Source organism: Larimichthys crocea, chromosome III (assembly GCF_000972845.2).
Source record: "Larimichthys crocea isolate SSNF chromosome III, L_crocea_2.0, whole genome shotgun sequence".
NCBI classification, from domain to species: Eukaryota; Metazoa; Chordata; class Actinopteri; family Sciaenidae; genus Larimichthys; species Larimichthys crocea.
In genome coordinates, this window is record NC_040013.1 from 18,345,287 (window position 1) to 18,364,435 (window position 19,149).

The 19,149-nt window shown below is 38.5% G+C and overlaps 2 protein-coding genes across 4 annotated transcripts; one reads left to right on the forward strand and one right to left on the reverse strand.

The window, feature by feature from the left end:
* Positions 1 to 109: 109 nt before the first annotated feature.
* cfap43 (cilia and flagella associated protein 43) lies at positions 110 to 15,945 on the forward strand. 2 transcript variants are annotated; one of them, XM_010744169.3, is made up of 38 exons: positions 110 to 240; positions 1,357 to 1,610; positions 1,694 to 1,790; positions 1,894 to 2,061; positions 2,162 to 2,303; positions 2,468 to 2,612; positions 2,773 to 2,858; positions 2,985 to 3,116; positions 3,216 to 3,332; positions 3,431 to 3,508; positions 3,623 to 3,771; positions 3,992 to 4,095; positions 4,197 to 4,346; positions 5,341 to 5,501; positions 5,623 to 5,781; positions 5,861 to 5,991; positions 7,129 to 7,294; positions 7,812 to 7,925; positions 8,539 to 8,616; positions 9,064 to 9,189; positions 9,275 to 9,379; positions 9,468 to 9,584; positions 10,059 to 10,253; positions 10,470 to 10,676; positions 10,850 to 10,936; positions 11,157 to 11,237; positions 11,987 to 12,115; positions 12,213 to 12,332; positions 12,482 to 12,589; positions 12,805 to 12,891; positions 12,975 to 13,063; positions 13,156 to 13,363; positions 13,519 to 13,631; positions 13,730 to 13,889; positions 14,025 to 14,189; positions 15,234 to 15,314; positions 15,389 to 15,542; positions 15,635 to 15,945. In XM_010744169.3, exons 1-38 carry the CDS (start codon positions 212 to 214, stop codon positions 15,808 to 15,810), a joined length of 4,968 nt encoding a protein of 1,655 aa, XP_010742471.3. In that variant the 5' UTR covers positions 110 to 211; the 3' UTR covers positions 15,811 to 15,945. The 2 variants fall into 2 exon arrangements, with proteins under 2 accessions (XP_010742471.3, XP_010742478.3); XM_010744176.3 differs by having other exon boundaries at positions 10,062 to 10,253.
* A 17-nt stretch (positions 15,946 to 15,962) lies between these two features.
* Positions 15,963 to 16,977, reverse strand: sfr1 (SWI5-dependent homologous recombination repair protein 1). Of its 2 annotated transcripts, none has more exons than XM_010744157.3 (3): positions 16,715 to 16,977; positions 16,286 to 16,615; positions 15,963 to 16,183 (listed from the first exon to the last, which is right to left on the reverse strand). In XM_010744157.3, exons 1-3 carry the CDS (start codon positions 16,805 to 16,807, stop codon positions 15,995 to 15,997), a joined length of 612 nt encoding a protein of 203 aa, XP_010742459.2. In that variant the 5' UTR covers positions 16,808 to 16,977; the 3' UTR covers positions 15,963 to 15,994. The 2 variants fall into 2 exon arrangements, with proteins under 2 accessions (XP_010742459.2, XP_010742451.2); XM_010744149.3 differs by having other exon boundaries at positions 16,286 to 16,618.
* Positions 16,978 to 19,149: the final 2,172 nt, after the last annotated feature.

Sequence of the window (19,149 nt, forward strand, 5' to 3'; positions counted from 1 at the left end):
TTGAATTATAAAAAAAAAAAACATCATCGGTACTGAAATATTCAAGTATACAAAAGCTCGCGGACAGGAGCCGGCTCTCTGAACCGACTCGTTCACGATCGACACATCACTTGTTACCATAGATACGCAACGACTCGCCCGTCCGTTTGTGTTTTGTGTTTGGTCGAAGTTGAATTTTTATTGTCTGTAATTTTGTCATTTTTGTCTTAAAATGGATGACACTGGAAGTTTAGAAGTCAGGTATGTCCCCACTACAAATACACCTATTTATTTTATTTAAGTACATTATTCACATAGCGTTAATATAACGTGTTTATCGCTGTTAAACTCACTTTAGCTAACGTGCAGCATATCAAACAAACATGATGTAAATTAAAGACAGTTTATTTAGTGACCTAATATTTAAATGTGTGGCTTTACAGGAGAAGATGTTTCAGCACACATGCATGCATGTTTGATACACAGAAATATTCACTACTATCTATTATCTATTAGCTGAGTAATCACAGTGACTTTGCACAAGATGTCACTCTTGTCATTGTTTCGTTTAGCAGTAGCAGAGGTAATGAAGGATGACAACACACCCCAAACCTCTGGAGAAACACTTAGTCATGATTATGTGTAGAAATATAACTTTATTTAGGGGAGGTTTTTTATTTTTTAAATCTAAAATATATTTTAAAAGATCAAATTCTTGACTATTAACTGCTTAATTATTATTATTTTTTCTTAGAAAACACTTAAAAAGTCATAGTGTCATATAAAACATGAAGGAAATGTTTAATGATTTGTGTTGTCTTTAATACAAGAGTATTTATTTAGCTGTACAGTCCAAAAAAAAAGTTTGATATCTTTTTAATTTAAGAAATAAACACAATTTAATGTTGCCATCTTACAATTTCTGTTCATAATGTAATTTGTCTTTATGATAAATAACATATAATACATAATATACTTTATAACACACATTAGGTGTACCATAGAAACTTTTCATTTTATAAACCATTATGAACATATATTTAATAAATATAATATTAAATAAATAAATAATAGCCAACTGTCAGAGTCATACAAAATCCAAGATAGTACACAAACATAAGCTCAGTGATGTTTTCCCCTCCACAGCCCTTTTTCTGCCTTTATGTCTGTCTGATTATTTGCAAATTCTTTTAATATCTGTTAATATATACACAAATATTAACAGAACATCATCTATGTCTTCAAATGTACTTTCATACAAACCTAGATTTTCTACCACAGATGTCTGGAAGACCCTGAAGGTCGTCTAAAATAAAATTGTCCTGAAGGTAATCATCTTCTATCTAGCTGATATTTACATATTTTTACTCCTTCCAGGTGGGTTCAGAGTTTCACAAACAAGACTATCGCGTTTGTCGACAATAAAACAGTATGTTACACGTGTGGGAGTCACATCTGTTTCCTGAACCTGGAGACGAAAATGCAAAGTGTGCTTCAGAGTCCTGGCAGAGGCACTGGTGCGTTGACAGCCAGCGGCAACAATAGGATTTTTGCTTTCTCTGAGCAAAAGCTATCCCCATCTATATTTGTGTACACTTACCCCGAGTGTCAGTTAAAGAATGAACTAAAAGGTAAGGTGATTTTTTTCCATTATTTCTATATATTTTAACATTAACAATTGAGTTCTTAACGTTTGCTCTGATTCTTTTTCTAGGAACAGCACAACTGGACTACACATCTCTGACATTAAGTGACGATGGTCCTTATTTGGGCTGTTGTTCCTCTCTTCCAGACTTCACCATAACAGTGTGGTAAGCCACAGTACACCACCTTATACTGTGTACTACATATTTTTCAGTTTTGTTTATTTAGTCTGAGCAGCTCTGCTACAGTAACTATGACTGTGTCATGCAGGAACTGGGAAAATGCTGAGCCACTTTGTACGCAACCACAAGTTGGGCGTGATGTCATTTCCTTGGTGTTTAACCCTCTGAACTGGCTCCAGCTTTGTGCTTTGGGCTCTACCTCCCTCACTGTCTGGAATATTGAGAAGAGTGCCAACTTTCATATCATGAAACCAAGGTACAAAACAAGGGGTTAAAACAAATGTGATTTAAATGATGAATTGTTTTACCTGCATTCATTCTTCACATTCAGTAATATCACATTTGTTGCGTTGCAGTGTGATAGAGCTTCCGGCGACGGATGGTTCCTTTGTGATGCCTATCTCTCATGCTTTCACCAACAAAATGTCCAGTTTTGGTCCAGAGATGCCTCTGTCAGCCATCTCAGGCCTCAAGGGAGACAAGGCAGAAAGCATTCTGGTATTGCCTGAGTATCACTAATAGACTAATACTGACCAAATAAACACACTTTAACAGATTAACATGTCTTGTTTAGGTGACACAGCTGTGGTGTTCTGGATCTATTTGTTGGGAAAATGATTTGTTTGTTATCAGGTGCACAAACTCCACATGTGTTTACACAGACTAAACTCTGCACCAAAGCCAGATTGACTCCTACTGCCATCTGCTGGACAGCCACATCAGAGCTCTATGTGGGCTGTGAAGAAGGCTTTCTGCTTCTTGTTGACACAGAGAGCCTCTCTGTCTCAGTCATCTTCAACCCCACAGGTAATCACACACACACACACACACACACATACACACACACACACACCGGGACATAGAAGATAGTAGTAGTATTATATACTCTTCCATATAAGTATTGCCTAATTTTATTTGGCAATACGAAAGACATTTGATATCTGATTTGTGTTTCACTTTTGTTCAGCTCCCGATGCCATCCCTGAACTCAGACAGACCAGCTTTCAAGGTTTAACCCTGAACATGGTGAATGGTTTGGTCGCTGTAGGAAAGGTACAAGCCCACACACCTCTTAGCATGTTCTTAGCCATCAAAATTGAAAGAATAATACATTCATTCTTGTGCACATTTTCCAAGATTTCCAATTTAAAAGCACTTTAACATGCTTCATGTTTACAGGAGAATGTGGTACACTGTCTGCAAATCAAAGGGACTCAGATTGACATCACACAAAAATGGCATTTAGAAAGACCCGTCACAACAGTGATGTACTCCCCCAACTATGAAACTTTACTTTTATCTTCTGATACAGTAAGTTTAAGTTACTCCAGAAAATAATAACGTGTTGCTTAAGAAAAAAGATATCTTGAAAAGAAAATCTGAGAAAATAACAGGCTTCTCGTTCTTCAGGGGCAAATCTATATGTTGAACGCAACCCAGTCAGATGAGATTGTGAAGGTCTTGGATGTTCTCAGTGGCAACTTTGTGGCAGCAGTTTTGTCACACACTGACAAGAAAAATTGTGTGGTAAAACATTTGTATTGCTCAAGAATTACGTTGTCTCATGTTGTCAAATGTAATTTAAGTCAATAAGTTGTGACATTTGTGTTTTATGCTGGTTGTAGTCAGTGAGGGATTCTGGAGAACTGCAGCTGTGGTCTCCAGAAGGCATTTGCCTCGGCTCTCTGTCTCTTCAAACTGAGGTCAGGTTCACAACATATTTGTAGAGCCATGTTAGTACACTTGTTTTATAAGCATGTTACATTGATCAAATAATTCCCAGAATAAAACTAAACTTATCATCCGTTTCTGTTTAGGTGACAAGTCTGGCCTGCTGTCTTGTTGCACAATACGCAGCTGTTGGAACAGCTTCAGGAAATGTCCTCTTCATTGACCTGAACAAAGAGCAGCAGCCTCGCCTGGTCCACCAGGTTCATCTCTACCACACTCCTGTGGATCAACTAGTGCAAGTATCCTCCATCTACAAAGTTTCTGTTTAGCATTGTGCTTAAGACAAAGTATCTCGTAAATTTATGAAGTAAGCATTAATCATCTCTGCCCATCAAACCCACTTCTGGTCTGATAAGATCTGGAAAACAAATTAAAATGTCACATTAAATGGTTACAGGCTTTTATATTGTGTGCATAAATCATATGTCTGTGTATGTGTGTGTGTGTTTTTACAGTTTTGATCAAGAGGGGCACTACCTTCTCACCAGTTCCTCAGATTCACATATCTATGTACTAGATGCAAAGCCATCAAAGAGGTTTTCAGTCATAGGATATACAGGTAGAAACTCTTTTCAACTGATGTTTATGTTAAAATATTGAAAGCTATAGCTAAGATTCAGTTCACCTGCATCCTTTTCTCATTTGGTTTTTATTTTTCAGTTCTTCCTGGACTCATTCTGTCGATTTCCACTCAGTGCATCAGAGACTGTGGGCAGGTGAAAGCTCTTGCACTGTGCACCAAACAGGAGGGCAAAAATCAAGATGGTAGCCTCCTCACAGTGCTCTCTCTGCCTGTGAAGGACCTTGCAGGTACAGCACCGATGGAGTAGATCAACTCACTGATTATTCTCTAGATTCTTTTTAAATGAATGTCATTTTTAAATTAGCACTAGCTGAACACAAGGCATCATAAAATAATCCGGTACACATCTAGATGAAGCTATTAACAAAAGATATAAAACAGATCTCTGACCAGGCGACTGTGTCAACGATTATTCATAAGATGAGGACATTGACCTTAAGCAACAAGTTCAGACAGAGGTTAGGGCAGTCCAGACATGGGAGGACTGATGTAGGAGCACTGACCAAAAGATAAGAATTGACCAGCAGTCAATGAATCACGTCCTGCAGGTGAGGAAAGTCACGGATTGCGCTAGTTGGTAAAAATGAGTAATAAAGACTTGAAGTTGCTCACAGTTGCTCACAGTAGCAAAATGTGTCAGCAGTAAATAATTATGTTACCATTTACTAGACTTCCACTTGCCATCTGTTCTTCTTGTTTTTTATGCTGGGTATCTCATTATTTCATCCACGAGAATGCTTCGACAATGGACTTCAGATTTGCTTTTCAAAGACAAAAACCATATCCAGACACATTAGCGTTACCGATAAATAATACTCAAATGGACATTTTTATCCAAATGTTTAGACATGTTGTCACTAACACTGTTTAAAGAGATAGCAAAACGGCTGAATGGTTTATAGAAACACACCCTGGGTTTACACATCCTGGGAAAACTATGTCGAACAAGACTGAGAATTGTACCACACACAGGTTAAATGAGGTTCTAAAACATGGCTATGTTTTACGGTGCAGCCTACATTAGAATTAAAATGACCAGTGACAATGGGGTGAAACACAATAGAGTCATTCTATACGTTTTTATTATAGATGTGTACATGCAGGATTTGCAGGCTCCCTGTAGTAGTTGTCACTGTGGACAGGCACTGTTTAAAAATGAGCCTGATTGTTTCTAATGACTAATTTATTTACTTTTTGTTATGTGTCTCTACTGAACTGCAGATCCAGATTGTGTAGACCGATATGGCTGCCTGTCTACTAGCATCCTCCAAGTGTCTAGATACGAAGTGCCTGATCCACTTAATGCCTGTGTTCTGGGAGTCGGTGAGGTCTTTGCTTATTGCCACAAGAGGAAAACCCTTCAGCGATTTCAGCTTCCTCAGGTTTATTATAAATATTTATGTCTTATGGTCCTTATTCTCATTGTCATAGAAACAGTGGCCTCACATGTGTCTTAATCTGTGTATTAAATCATATGAATGCTCCCTGACTTTTTCTGGCCAGGACACAGACACCAGTCAGCTGGTGGTCCAACTGAAACCAGAGCAGGAAGTGAAGGGTCATCCTCTGGGCCCTGCCTCTCTCGCTCTGTCTCCTCACCACTTATGGCTAGCCTCTGTGGGCCGAGATGGCCTATTACGCATCCGAGAAACTGCTTCCATGGTAGGAACTTTTTAAACATTTGAATCATGTTCGTCTGTTATGTGTACTGCATTTACAATCCTGTCGCTGCACCCCTCAGGAGTGGTACATTGAGCTGCAATGTCATTCACACCGTGTTGGTGGAGTTCGGGCTGTGTCCTTCTCTGCAGACAGCCAGACACTCCTCACTACTGGCTGTGACGATGGCTCTCTTGTGTGCGCTAATCTCAGGTAAAACAGCAAGCAGCCTGTCATGCTTACATAATGCACTGCTGTGAACAGCAGAGGGAACCGTTGCTCACAGCAGCACTTTTATGCAGTTTGACATAGTTCACATAAAGCAGTATTTTTCTTCTCTTAGTGTCGGCTGTGAGGGACATTGTTAAATAAATACAAGTGAAGTGGTGGGTCGAGGGGGGTCATGTTCATAATTTGCAGGAAAACAAAAATCCAATAAACTTCACAGTTTCCCCACTAAATCAAATCCCACTCACATTCCACATCTGCTTCCTTTGCTCGCTTCGCTTCTACACTCTTTTGTTTTGAACTACTTCTTATCTTAAATCACTGTTTTTTCAGTATTCCTTTTTACATCTACTGTATGTGTTGTTAATAATATGGGAACTTGAAGGTGAGTCTGGTGATGTCCTGCGGTCTTCTTTTCAGACATCAAGACTTATTGTTTACTTGCTGTATTGTCTGTGTAGCCAAGCCCTATATAGCTTGTTCCATTTCCTTTATTCTGTGATTAATTTTGTCCAAACTATTAAAAACACATCAACACGGGCGCCAAGGTTTATTCTGAGTCAGCGCTGCTACCAAATACTCACTAACACACCAAAAACAGCTGAAAAAACAAATCAACAAATGACTCCTGTTTGAGTAACTATTGTTAACGGTTCCCGGCTGTTTTATGAAATAACTTTAAAACCTTTTTTAAAGAATTAAACTATATATTTGTTACCTGTTTTTAAAGATTTACATCTTCAGTAGGAATAAATGGGCTTAGAGCTGAGTGCCAAAGACGGGTAGGGAAGTCAGAAATTATAGAGAGACAAACTAATTATTGTAAGAGTAAGTTTGGTCTTTTCATGGGATTTGTTGACAATAATGTAGAATATCAGCAGCCTCGTCCTTTAAGGTTATTCTGCTCTTACTCTTACTGTAAAGTTATTATTCATAGTTCATTTAATGAATTTATTTTATTTCTTTGACAGCTTTCCTTCATATTTAGTTTAGTTATCATGGGATGTAAATAATTATATATATATATATATATTTATTTGGGTTTATGCTCAACTAACAAATATCCGAATATATCTGCTGTGTTACTGTGTAATCTTATGTGTTTTACTTGACTCCATACAGAATTAAAGGTGAAGATGCTGGTAAGGTGAATGAAGCTACTCAGTATAGCCGGTCTATGGATTATTTCTTGAAGAACAAATTCAAGACAGAAAATCGCGTCCTCATTGACTTGCCTGAGTGGGGCCGAGAGTGTCCTGCTGCCACTAAAAACCCAGAGGAAAGTGAGGTAAATTATATTTTATTATGTTTTAACAGTGATTTTGTACTAGATAACAAGTATGTTGGTTTTTGTCACTGCAAAAGTAGGATGTACTAGATAACAAGTATGTTGGTTTTTGTCACTGCAAAAGTAGGAAAATGCAAGGAAAATATACAATTCAACAGCACCAAACCCTCCAAAATGATCACAACATCTCTCTAAAACAGTTTCAATGAAAACATTGTATTACAGACTTAAAGTAGCGATGGCATTGTCCAGCTGTACTGAATTATGTCAGTGCTGTAGGTGATAAAATTGTAAGAATGTCAGAATGTAATGATACATGTGAAATGATGGTAATAGTTTGTCTCCGAGCTGTTTCAACCACACAAGAACACGTTTGTGTTCTTAATTAGGCCACTGTGGAATAAATCTGGAATGAATATTACACAATCTAATAGATATTAAATCAAGTTTTTATTGCCCTCATTCATTACGTAACTAGATTAACATTTTCTGTGTGTTATTTTTATATGTGTTGTAGGCCAGCGTTGGAGCAGAGATGACTGTGGATGTGACAGAGCAGGATGAGTGTTATAACAGCCAACTGTCTGCTCCACCTTCACACCCCACCTGGCTGGAAAGCAGGCGAGAGGCGGTCAGTGACTAACATGCTGTATTATTTGCGGTGGTGGCACAGTGTTAACTGCGTACAGATACTTTCTTTCTACTCTACGATGTTGCAGGTGGAGGGTTACAAAAGTGCCCTTTGCACCCATGTGTGATATCTCGCTGCATTGCTTTCTCTGAGCAACAGCTTGATGTATTATCACTTAGTGAGTGAGAAAATCAACAAATTAGCAGACGGTAAAGTCTGCTATGACACAGATAAGCACAAAATATTCAGCACTTTGAACAATAAATTGATACCGAAGGTGTGGCAGTCTTTTGTGGTTTTTGTAGCTGACAATCACTCATGGTAAACGATTAGAGGCACTTTCCAGCCTGCTTTTATGCTAGTACATGCTTTTTAATCTGACTCATGAGTTCTCAAGCTGTATCATGTTGAGTGATGAAGTTCTGGATAGCATGTAATTTATCTTCTTTGCCCATGTCCAATTTATCATAATTAACATGCTGCTTGTTTGTCATTTAGGTTTACTTACTGCAGGAATGTGTTGTGATTTGTCTGTGAAGTTGACAGAGTACTAACCATTGCAACACTTTGTTGAAGTATCTCACTTGTTTTCAATCTGTATATTTTGAAACAGGTTATAAAAGAAGACAATGAAAATTATTCGGATATAAAGGAAATCCTGAGAAGAGAGTTCCAAGAGTCACGTGACACTGTAAGAAACTTTTATTTCAATCTTTAATCAGGAAGATAATCATAAGTTCTTGAGCAATAAAGAATAATTATGACAAACGTAAAACTTGTTGACAAAACAACATACCATGGTGCATGTAGGCACAAATACTGTATCACTAAATATGTTTGGAAAGTGCTTTTCAATTCAAAAAGATTTATTCCTGTAATTATATGTTGCAGCTACACAGACACAAAAATAAATGAAGGGGGGAAAACATTTTATTATAAAATTAAAGCACTAAAAAACTATCTTAGCTAGTCTGTCTCAAGAACATGTGACCTGTTACACAACTTTACTTTTTAGTTTTATTGGTTTCTTGCACACAAAAATACAGTATACTCCAAGTCTGTCATAAGAAAAATACATATTAGTTCAGAGGTGTTAAAAGTTAACACGACAATTAAACTGTGTTTCCTGTATTTTCAGATCCAGGAGATGATAAATGAAAATGAGACGCTCCCAGAAAACGAGCGTCTTGAACTATGGGAGTTCAACCTGGACGTTGAGGAGCAGAAGAGACTGGACGCCATGGTGCAGGAGGAAGTTACCAGGGTAATGTACACACACAAATGTGAATGCAATGACGCTTTAATTTTGCTTTGAGGTCATGGTGATTCTTAACGCATGTACATTTCAGGTGAGAAATGAAATCGAAATGGAGATTTTAGAGAAAAAATACCTCTGTGATGTCCTGAAGAGAGAGTACTGGGATTCTATGAAGGTCAAAGGCAGGGCTGTGAGGGTAAGCTCTGATATATGTTACATTTATTCATAATCACAGTATGTTATGATGTGTACTAAGAGTTTTGCGTCACTTCTGTCTGCCACAGGCCTTTCACTCTGAACATGAAGTGAAAAACTACCCAATGAAAGAGCGAACAGGGAGAGAGGAGGAAGAGCTTCGCATGGTTGAGAACATGAGGAAGCTTGAAAATGCTGCTTGTGCTGTAAGCAATACTGCAAAGAGAAGCATGTGTGATGAGTTTGATGAAATGTTGACTGTTTTTAATGTGAAACAGATAGACAGCATGAAAACAAACAGCGCTTTGAGCTCTACATTTTCTGTCGCAATGCAGCCTCCACAGTATGCTGGTTTTTACTCGCTGGAAATACATTTTATAGCAAAACCATTCAAGTCAAAACAGGTTTACAGCTGGAAAATAATTTGATGCTTTGAATCGCAGTCCAACGTGTGACCTTTCACTGTTGCGACTTTTTAAAATGCTTGAATACACGCCAGTCCTACAGTGTCGAAACTTCTGTAGATTTATGGCCATGTGGCCAAAAGAGAGTTGTCATGATGGTTCTCTTTGCTGAAATATTCTTGGGATGAAGTTTATAATCTTACAGCCACAGATTCAGTCCTCAACATTTATTTCAGCCCTCTCATTCAAAGTATTACACCCTGTTTTCAATTACAGCAGAGCAGCCTAAAGACAAATCCCAACACAACCGTTGTGAAGGAAGAAAAGCATGCAGAGGAAGGTAACGAGGCAGAGAGTGCTGGTGTGACGGGAAGTCTCTCCGATCAGTTGGGCTGTTCAAATCCTTACCTCTACAATCAGTTCAGTCTGCATACCACAGAACAAAGGATCAACCAGATAATTCTGCTGCAGGTGGGAACCTGTTCAATAACTATCAGAAGTGTGGTAATGATGCTTTTATGGTTACACAGCACTTTTCCAAAACACACACTCAACCAAAAAGTGAATAAAATAAAGAAAGCGAAGTAAACAGCACGTAAAACTGACTTACTGTCATACATGGTTCATGTACATATTGTCATCATTATATCTTTTCTTTTGCCAAATTTCACTCAACTCGGAGTGCAGGATGTGATTTATCGCGTCAAGACAGCTTTCAACGCTGACTTTGACGCCGCGTACAGGCTGAAGCTGCAGGAGCTCAACCGTGTGAGGGAGAGGAACAGACAAATCACAGGGATCATGCTGGATCTGGACATAAACGAGAAGCTGTGGGAGCCCAGCCTGACCAACAGCGAGCAGCCAGAGAGGATGTTCACCGTGGACGACTCTGAGGTTACTGACCTTCTCGTGAAACATCTGAACAGTTGACTCTGAGTTCACAGAAAGTTCAACAAACAAAGCACACATCGTGAATTACTCTGTGGTTTGTTTGTTTGTTGCAAAATGTGAAATTGTATGTGATTATAATCATATAATAAGAGATATGAGCCTTTGTCCCACTCTAGATTAAAGCAGAAAAGTACCTCACACCAGAACAGAAAGAGGAGGAGGAGAAGAAGAAGTTGGAAGAGCAGCGGTGTTTGGCTGCCAAGGTATGCTGCCATAATAAATGTGTTTTTGTTTTTAACTCTTATTTGTTGCTATTAACAAATTCTTCCATACCTACAGACACGTTATTACTGACTACAGAAAGAGTAAATTCAACAGTGAGATATCTTTATGTCCTATGTGTCTCTGTGATTTACAGTGCATGCAGTAAATCCTAAATAAAAGTAGCTGAGGTCTTCTGAGGTTTTTGTCTTTCTGCTGCAGGGTGAAAACCTCAGAGACAGGGCTCTTGATTCGATGATGAATGGAGTGCTTGAAGTGAAAAAAGAGGACATCTTGAAAATGGTGGGTCAGATTATTCACATATTTGTATAAAATATAATAATCATTAATACTGTGATAAACTGTTCCACAATAGATTATGTCACACAAAATAATGCACAAACAACAACAATATATTTTTTTTACAAATCTTCCAGAGTAATGTAAAGAGATGAATCTGTTTGTAAAAATAGATACATGCAAATTAGAGGGGTAAACAATTAGTCAATTAATCAGGAAACCAGCAACTGTTTCGATAATTTTTTATTTAGTCATTTTTCAAGCAAGAATGTCAATCATTCTCTGGTTTCAGCTTTTTAAAATGTAAAGATTTGATGATTTCCTTTGTCATATATGAAAGTTAAGCGAAAGACTTTTGGACTGTTGGTGGAATAAAACAAAACATCTGAGTAACATTATAACATGTAATGGGCTTTTTTTTACAGTTTTTGAGCATTTTATAGAAAAAAAAACAGTAAATCTAATCAGAAGTTTAATTGACATGAAAAGAATCATTAGTTGCTGCCCTAATGTAAGTGTATCTGTCCAGTTTTGATTCATTTCCATTATTAGATGTTAATTTATTTTGAAATTAGATCAGAGCATTAAACATTTCTTGAATGTCTGGGAGAGAAAGGATAAATCTCCACCTTCAGAAAAAAATTATGTTTTGGGCTTTTTTTTTTATACTTGAATTCTTTTCTAGTTAGCGTCAGTCGAATTAGACAAATCAGCATGAAGGGCACATAGTTTCTATTGAATTGACTCCACAGGAAATACCTCCGCCTGAGTTTGTTTTGACCAAACCTGACATCCAGTGGAGCGAGGAGGAGAAAAAAGAATATAAAATCTATGAAAATAAAACCAAAAGTCTGGCTGTGGAGAAGGATAAATACAAAAAGGTAATACAGTTGATGCATTCACAGTTCTCCTCTGCTCTTATCACAAATATGATTGACTTCTGATCAGTAAGTCATCTTGTGAACACTGTTATTGCAGTCACTGGAAACAGAAATGAGAAAACTGCAGAAAACCAATGAAGAAGCAACCAAAAAGTTTGATGAAACTTTGATAAAACTGTTTGAGAAGAAAATTAAATCTGAAATGGCAATATATCAGGTGAGGCAGCACACAGGAACACACACATTCTCACATATTATGAAGGGCCCTATCTTCTCACTGTGGTTTCCTCCTTGAGATAACTATGAGATATGATATCCTGTAAATGGTAACACCTTCAAATTGTTGTTTTTTTATGCATTGTACAGGAAGAGTTCAAGATTACTTATCTTGTCTACTCAGTCCTTGTCGAGGAGGAGATGAGAAATCAAGAGCTGGAGCTCAAGCGCAAACTTGAAAAAACAGTGGCACACAAGGTCAGAAAGCTTGAGCACAGTAATGCCGAAGGAATTCATGACTGCCAGCTTCAGATGCTGAGTGAATGGCCATGTTGTTCTTCCAAATTCTAACATAAAAATCTTCCCATCGCCTAGGCGTGTCTTGCAAGAGCTAACCTGTGTGGCACGCTCATTTGAAACTACCAATCACCATGTGATACTGCTCTCGTCTAATCAACGTATTTCTCTGACAGGATGAGATTGGGCAGGAGGTGAAGAGACTTGATGAAGAATTAGAATTGTTTCAAGAGATCTATGACAGCGCTGTAGCTGAGGATAAAGTAAGTCAGCTGGTAAAATACTGATCATATTGACTGTGAGTGCACATACGTGATATAACATCCATCCATCCATGTCTTTGAAGGTTTTTGATAAAGAATTCAGGAAGGAGTTCTATGATGTACCAAACAATCTGATTAATCAACTATACAAGTTATTCAAGCGCAGACCCAGGTTTGTAATACTCACCATATAGTTACAAACATCATCCACATCAGAAGTTATAAATGATTGAACAGTTGCTGCACAGTGTTTTTATGCCTCAGGATTCAAAAGATAAGGGCTCAGACCGACAACTCCAACCTGTTTAAAGAGAAGCATCTGTGCGCCTCTCTGGCTCCTGATGCGTTCGGCGAAATGCTGAAGGCCATGGAGGAGCTGGATGCTCCAGAGAATATGCCAGAAGGCTTGAACCCATCGATCTGGGAGAGGTTTTGTCTTGCCCGCAGAGCAAAAGCAGAGAGTGAGCAAAAGGTAAAATAAGGACACGGACAGGTTAAAGATAGTAAATACACACAATAGAATTAGAATCTGTCAAATCTTTTTGTTTTCATTGTTTTCAGCTCTTAAACAGATTTAGGAAACAAAGTGATTGTACTGTCACTCACTGTGTGATGTGTCCTTTGCAGGTAAAAGTAAAAGCTTTGACTCTGGCTGAGATGCAGGCGTTCCTGCAGAAGAGGAGAGATGAGGAAAAAGACGCTCAACTGGAAATCAAAAATCTCTCTGAAGAACTTGAGAGGTACGGCTGTGATGTCGTCATTCATTCTGATTATAGTAGTAATACAGTATGGATGACCTGAGAGTATGTGTTAAACTTGAGGATGTGTTCTCTTCTAGTCTGCATAAGGAAAAGAACGACTTCCTGACGAACATCATGGTCCAGGTCCTGCTCAAACAGGGCCAGGTGGAGGTGTCTACCACAGACCTGACTGCTGACTACAGCGACTCTGTACTTCTCCACAGGAGTTTGGTGGAGGACCTCAACAGAAACATCAGGGTCAGACTATGCCACCAGAAAAACACACAGACACTCTTAATGCAAAACATAGATTCTTTAAAAAAAGATGTATATTCTCATGATCGATCTATATACAGATAAATTGGTTCTAATAATGATCATCTGCCTGATCAGACACTTGGAGAGGAGAAGATAGCCTCCATGGATAAATGTAAAAACGCTCGTAAGGGCATCATCCAGCTGGAGTGGGAGCACAAGATGAGGAGGATGCAGATAGAAGATCTCAACAACAAGGCAAAGGACATCCAGATGTTACAGCTCTCTGAGGTGCAACGGGATGTGAGTATTATCAGTATACTAAATACTACTAGATACTTTTTTTTTGCTTTTCTCAGAGACCTTTTTCTTTTTTTAAACTCTCAATCGGCAACTCTACGTGGTAATGATACGTCAAAAGCTTTGAAAAAAGTTCAGCATCTGCTTGAAATAGCAATGAAATCTCAGTATTTGCAGTGAAACTTTGACCCTGTTAGCGTCTCTGGCCAAACCTCTGTCAGTGATACCAAGGCAGGTATTTTGGTTTTGGCAGCAGCAGATGTTTTGCGAGCAGAAAATTGTTACCATCCCCCGAGTACAGATGGATAATCTTTTGTTATCACAAACACACGCCCTATTCACGCAAGCACCCCACCCAGTTTTTCTCTCTTTTCTTTGCATCTTTTAAAGCTGTTAGTTAAAGACTAGTTAAATCTCTACTTTCTTTATCTTTGTTTTAACATCTCATCTGAGCTTAAGCAATGATTCCAAATTTTAGTGAAAACAGAAAGGCTTCTTTGTCAATCGAAGGCGTGAACAGGAATTTTAATTAAATACAGATCACCAAACATGACGGGAAGATACTTTTCTCATGGTTGCAATCCATTAACCCTTAACACACATTATGAAATACAAGGAATTTATTGAGTTGGTGATATTAAAAAAATAAAAAATAATAACAAAGAAGTGGTGGTTGAGCAATGAAAGAATACATGAAGATCAAATGAGTCAACCTATTTTCAAAAGGGCAATGAGCATGGCACAAACAAAACCTACAAAAAGTTTCCAGGCCTGAATGCCAGTTTCCCCTGGCAACGTTCAGGTAGCTCCGCTCGGGTGTGGCACGCGGCTTCCTTTCATTGTTTAGGTCCCCTGACACCTTACAAAAACTTTGAATATAAACAAGTCCATCCTGAGCGATCCCTTTTATGATAAAGTGTTCCTGCCACGACTGTGATCAGATCTTTCATTAAAAAACTAGAAGCTTGACATAAAATCCTGTTGAGACATTTCACGTTGCTGCCTCAGTTCAAACAATAAAAGTCAGTTGTTCCTGTTTCTTCTCAGTATCTCAACATGACAGATCGAGACACACGTGACTCCAAGGAGCTTTCCACTTTGGAGAAAACTATTGCTTTCAAGGAAAAGGTAACAGAAAAGTAACAATGTGATCGATCGGCGACTGACTGATAGGTAATATTCATATTGTTTTCCATTTTCAGACTCATGAACTGAATGTGCAGAAACGCCAAAAGAAGATTAAACAGCTGAACAAGCAGGCGGCGAAGATAACCGAGAAGAACGCTACATTAGAACAGCACCTACCTGATTTGCAGGTGGATGTGGCAATGAGGACGCACATCTACGAAGCCACTGGTAATAAAACAATAATTTCAGGTCTAATGAAAAGGAAAGGAAGTTTTTCAGTATGTTCAGATGGATAATGATGTGTCTTGTTTTGTGTTCAGTTTCAGAAGAAGGTCCCGCAGATAAAGGTGAGAAGCGCTACCAGGAAATCGTTCAGAGGAGGAAATTGGAGGACTTAGCCAAAGCACAGGCGGAAGATCTGGCTTTGCTCATGAGAGAAGTGGAACGTCTGAGGAGGAGGAACTTCCCTTCACTTGATCAGCTGAAACACAAATGAGCAAACACTTCTTCTCCAGCAGATAACACAACTTTATTTACTCTTCTCTTAACGTTTATCTGTTAACGTGTAACGTACAACTGAAGCTGTGAATAAAAAAAGGAACAGCAGCGATAAATAAAACCATTAATTCACTTTTTTTTTTTCTCTGTAGTTTGTATACTGATGAAACAAATATGTATTATCAGGCGGTGAAGTCGTCCTCTGTGTGGTCAAAATGCAGGATGCCATCATCCAGACCAAAGAGGTCAATAAGTCCCGACAGGCTGGCCTTTCTTCCGTCTATGGGCACTTCAGACTGGAGCTCGTACAGTGCAGCCTGAGCACAACTCCGCCACTTATCAATCAAGTTTTGGAGCTGTGTTAAATTATTCTGGAGAGAGAGAGAGAGAGAGGAAATGTGTCATATAAAATAATAGTTCATTAAAATAAACCTCGTTATGGTAACCCAGAGCATCTAAAGGGTGTCTGATACCTTGCTTCTGTACATCTGAACCATCTTGAGTCTGCGCAGAGTCTCCGTCTTGTCTTTAACCTCCTTCCTCAGCTGCTCTCGTTGTTGTGATAAGTCTTTTGAGGGTTCAGCTGATCTCTCACTCCCCGATCTTCCCTCATTCCTGTTTACATCTACATTGGGGATGATCAGTGGAGAGTTATGAACTGTCTCCTGGGAATCTGCTGAAACTTGTCGACCATCCTCCTCCTCCTCATCAACACAAAGGCGTTTGGCCACAGAGCAGGGCGAGGTGAAGGAGCGCCTTGATCTCTTCAGCCTCTCCTTCAATGAGGCGCTCAGCTTTTGATGCTGCTGCAGAGATGATAAATGACAGGTGATAGAAACACACACACACACATTAGACCAGCTCACATGATCTGACTAGTAACAACTTGCACTTCAACCTACCTTTCCCTCTTTGTTTTCACCGGGGCTTGACTCTGAAGTACGAGGCGATAAATGCACCGATTTTAATTTGGCCGATTTAGGAGTGATTTCCATTTTTTAAGCTTACTTTGAGTTATGTGACGTGACGACAGGCTACTAAGTCAGTATTAACGCTGGCTGCTCCGCAACATAAACACTGTGGCGATAATAAGTGAGCACCAGACAGATATATTTAACAAAACGCTGCCTGACATGTGAAACTGCCTGCCTGACAGCGGTGTTTGTTTTTCCGGCTCAAGAAAAACCTCCAAAGTCAGCGATTGGTCAGAATTTGATGACGCGTTACCATAGAGAATGCTGGGAAATGTAGTCCAGCCGCCTAGATATACAGTCATTGGCACAAATCACACGTTTTAAACCCGATATTTCCATATTATTCCTTATACCTTAATCAAAAATAACATATATGTATATCCACAGGCTTCCATCAGCGCTCTTCTTGTTTTCAGGTTCAGGTTTGTCTCCACCAGGGAGAAATTTGTCTTAGAGATAGAGAAGGTTACAGCACCAACACAAACAATACAGACGGAGCAACCTACAATATACACATACCAACATTTGTTTTGAGAAAGTTATACAGATTAAATGACTTTACTTTTACTTTTTAAAAACTTTTTTGAAAACTAAACATCACCATAAAGTCATTTCAAGTCAAGTCAACTTTATTGGACTTTTATTGTACAGGACACAGAGTATTGAAATTCCGTTTCCCTTCCAAACAGCATAAACATGAAATATAAAATGTAAATAAAATAAAAAATATATAAAATACAAATATACAAACCAAAAAATATATACAAGCTAAAAGACATCAGTGTAAACAGAGTTATTAGTATAAATATAAGTATGGTAATATGGCAGTATGGACAGGACATTTGTATACTACAATACAACTCAATACAATACAGCACCAATACTAAGAATAGAGTAAATGAAAATTGTGAAAAATTAAAAAATATATGTAAAAAAAGGAGCTTGTTCTAGCATGATCTTCTCTCACAAAATAAAAAAAAGTGCTAAAAGGAAGTAAAACAGGAGAAGTGAGCATGTAGACGGCTTCAGTGTTGTGTTGCATGGTTACCCCCCCCGTTACTAGGGTCGACTCAACGCTGTGATTCACCGCTTCTCATCAGTTGATTCATCTCTATTAAAGGATTTATTTAAAACTTCTACAGACCGATCTGTTCACCGTTTGTTTGAAACTGTTTGGCGACTCGCTGTAACTTAACTAAAGAATTGTGTTTCTCTGTAGCCTCGAGGAGAAAGGTGTGAATAAAAACCTGATCCTGCCTTGACTTGAACATCAGTACTTGGCAGGTGATGGGGATTTCTAAAATTTTATATAGATGAATCCAACAGGGCTGTGGGGTAGAGATAATTATTATGTGTTTGAGTCTGGAGAACATCTTTTTCGTACAGTTGACATGAAATACTACGCTTGGTCTTCAGCTATTTATATGAAGTAACTGTAGCAATGTTACGAGTTTATAGAATCTAGAGGCTACGTGAGAGACCGAGCCAGGATGCCAGTCTTTCATCAGATGCAGGTGCTGTGTGCCAGGCACTCATAAATAAAGCCTCATGTCATGTTTGCGCATTCTTCTGATGAAGTCCTTGTTCGTCTTAAATTTAAACAGAGTCCCTGTGATCTTGTGTTTGGCTTGTGTTAGTATTTTGGGTTGGTAGTTTATTTTGATTTCCAGTTGTCACACTGTGTTATCGGCTATCTCTATGTTGAAAAGATTCCCTTGCATGTGTTGCCAACATCTTGTGTCTGCAAACACTTACATAACATCCTTTCTAAAGGACAACTCTACAAGACATGGTCACTAAACAACTTAATAATGCAAGACCTTTTTTTTTGTTTTTCCAGTGGTGCAAATTCATAAGAAATTGCTTAAACTAAGTGGCATGCGGTGAGTCTGGCGTTGTTGTTTTTTTAGGCCCTGTATGGTCTGGTCTTTTTTTTTTTTGACTGGTCACAGTCGATAAAGCACAGGTGTTACTAATAACAATAAAAATGGGTCTGCTTTTTTTTAAGTGTCTCAGTAAGTCATGACAGTGTGGCAGCCAGCCAGCACACACAATACCAGTAACCTGAAACCGGAGAAGCTAAATGGAATTCATCCACTAATAAGAATTTAGAAGAATAATGGAGTGCTTTTGACCCATAACCTACTGACTATTGTGCTGGCTGGCTGATTGTGATATTTCTTAATATAAAAACATCTGTAGAGATCAGTTCCCAGGGGATTTTGATGACTTACACAGTATTTATTGAAGCTCGACTGAGGAGGACAGAGATAAAAAAAATAAATCATTGCTGACGACTCAGTCCTGAAAGGGGGTATTTAACACAAAGCCAGAGCCAGAAGATCTACAAGTATCTAAATAAG

Bases quoted from the DNA above. Each gene is read 5' to 3' on its own strand.
- cfap43 (XM_010744169.3), top strand. From the start codon at position 212: ATGGATGACACTGGAAGTTTAGAAGTCAG. The intron at 9,380-9,467 runs GTAAGCTCTGAT...TGTCTGCCACAG, and splicing joins TCAAAGGCAGGGCTGTGAGG to GCCTTTCACTCTGAACATGA. The intron at 12,892-12,974 runs GTAAGTCAGCTG...ATGTCTTTGAAG, and splicing joins GCGCTGTAGCTGAGGATAAA to GTTTTTGATAAAGAATTCAG.
- sfr1 (XM_010744149.3), bottom strand. From the start codon at position 16,807: ATGGAAATCACTCCTAAATCGGCCAAATTAAAATCGGTGCATTTATCG. The intron at 16,619-16,714 runs GTAGGTTGAAGT...TCATCTCTGCAG, and splicing joins GTGAAAACAAAGAGGGAAAG to CAGCATCAAAAGCTGAGCGC. The intron at 16,184-16,285 runs GTATCAGACACC...CTCTCTCTCCAG, and splicing joins TTCAGATGTACAGAAGCAAG to AATAATTTAACACAGCTCCA.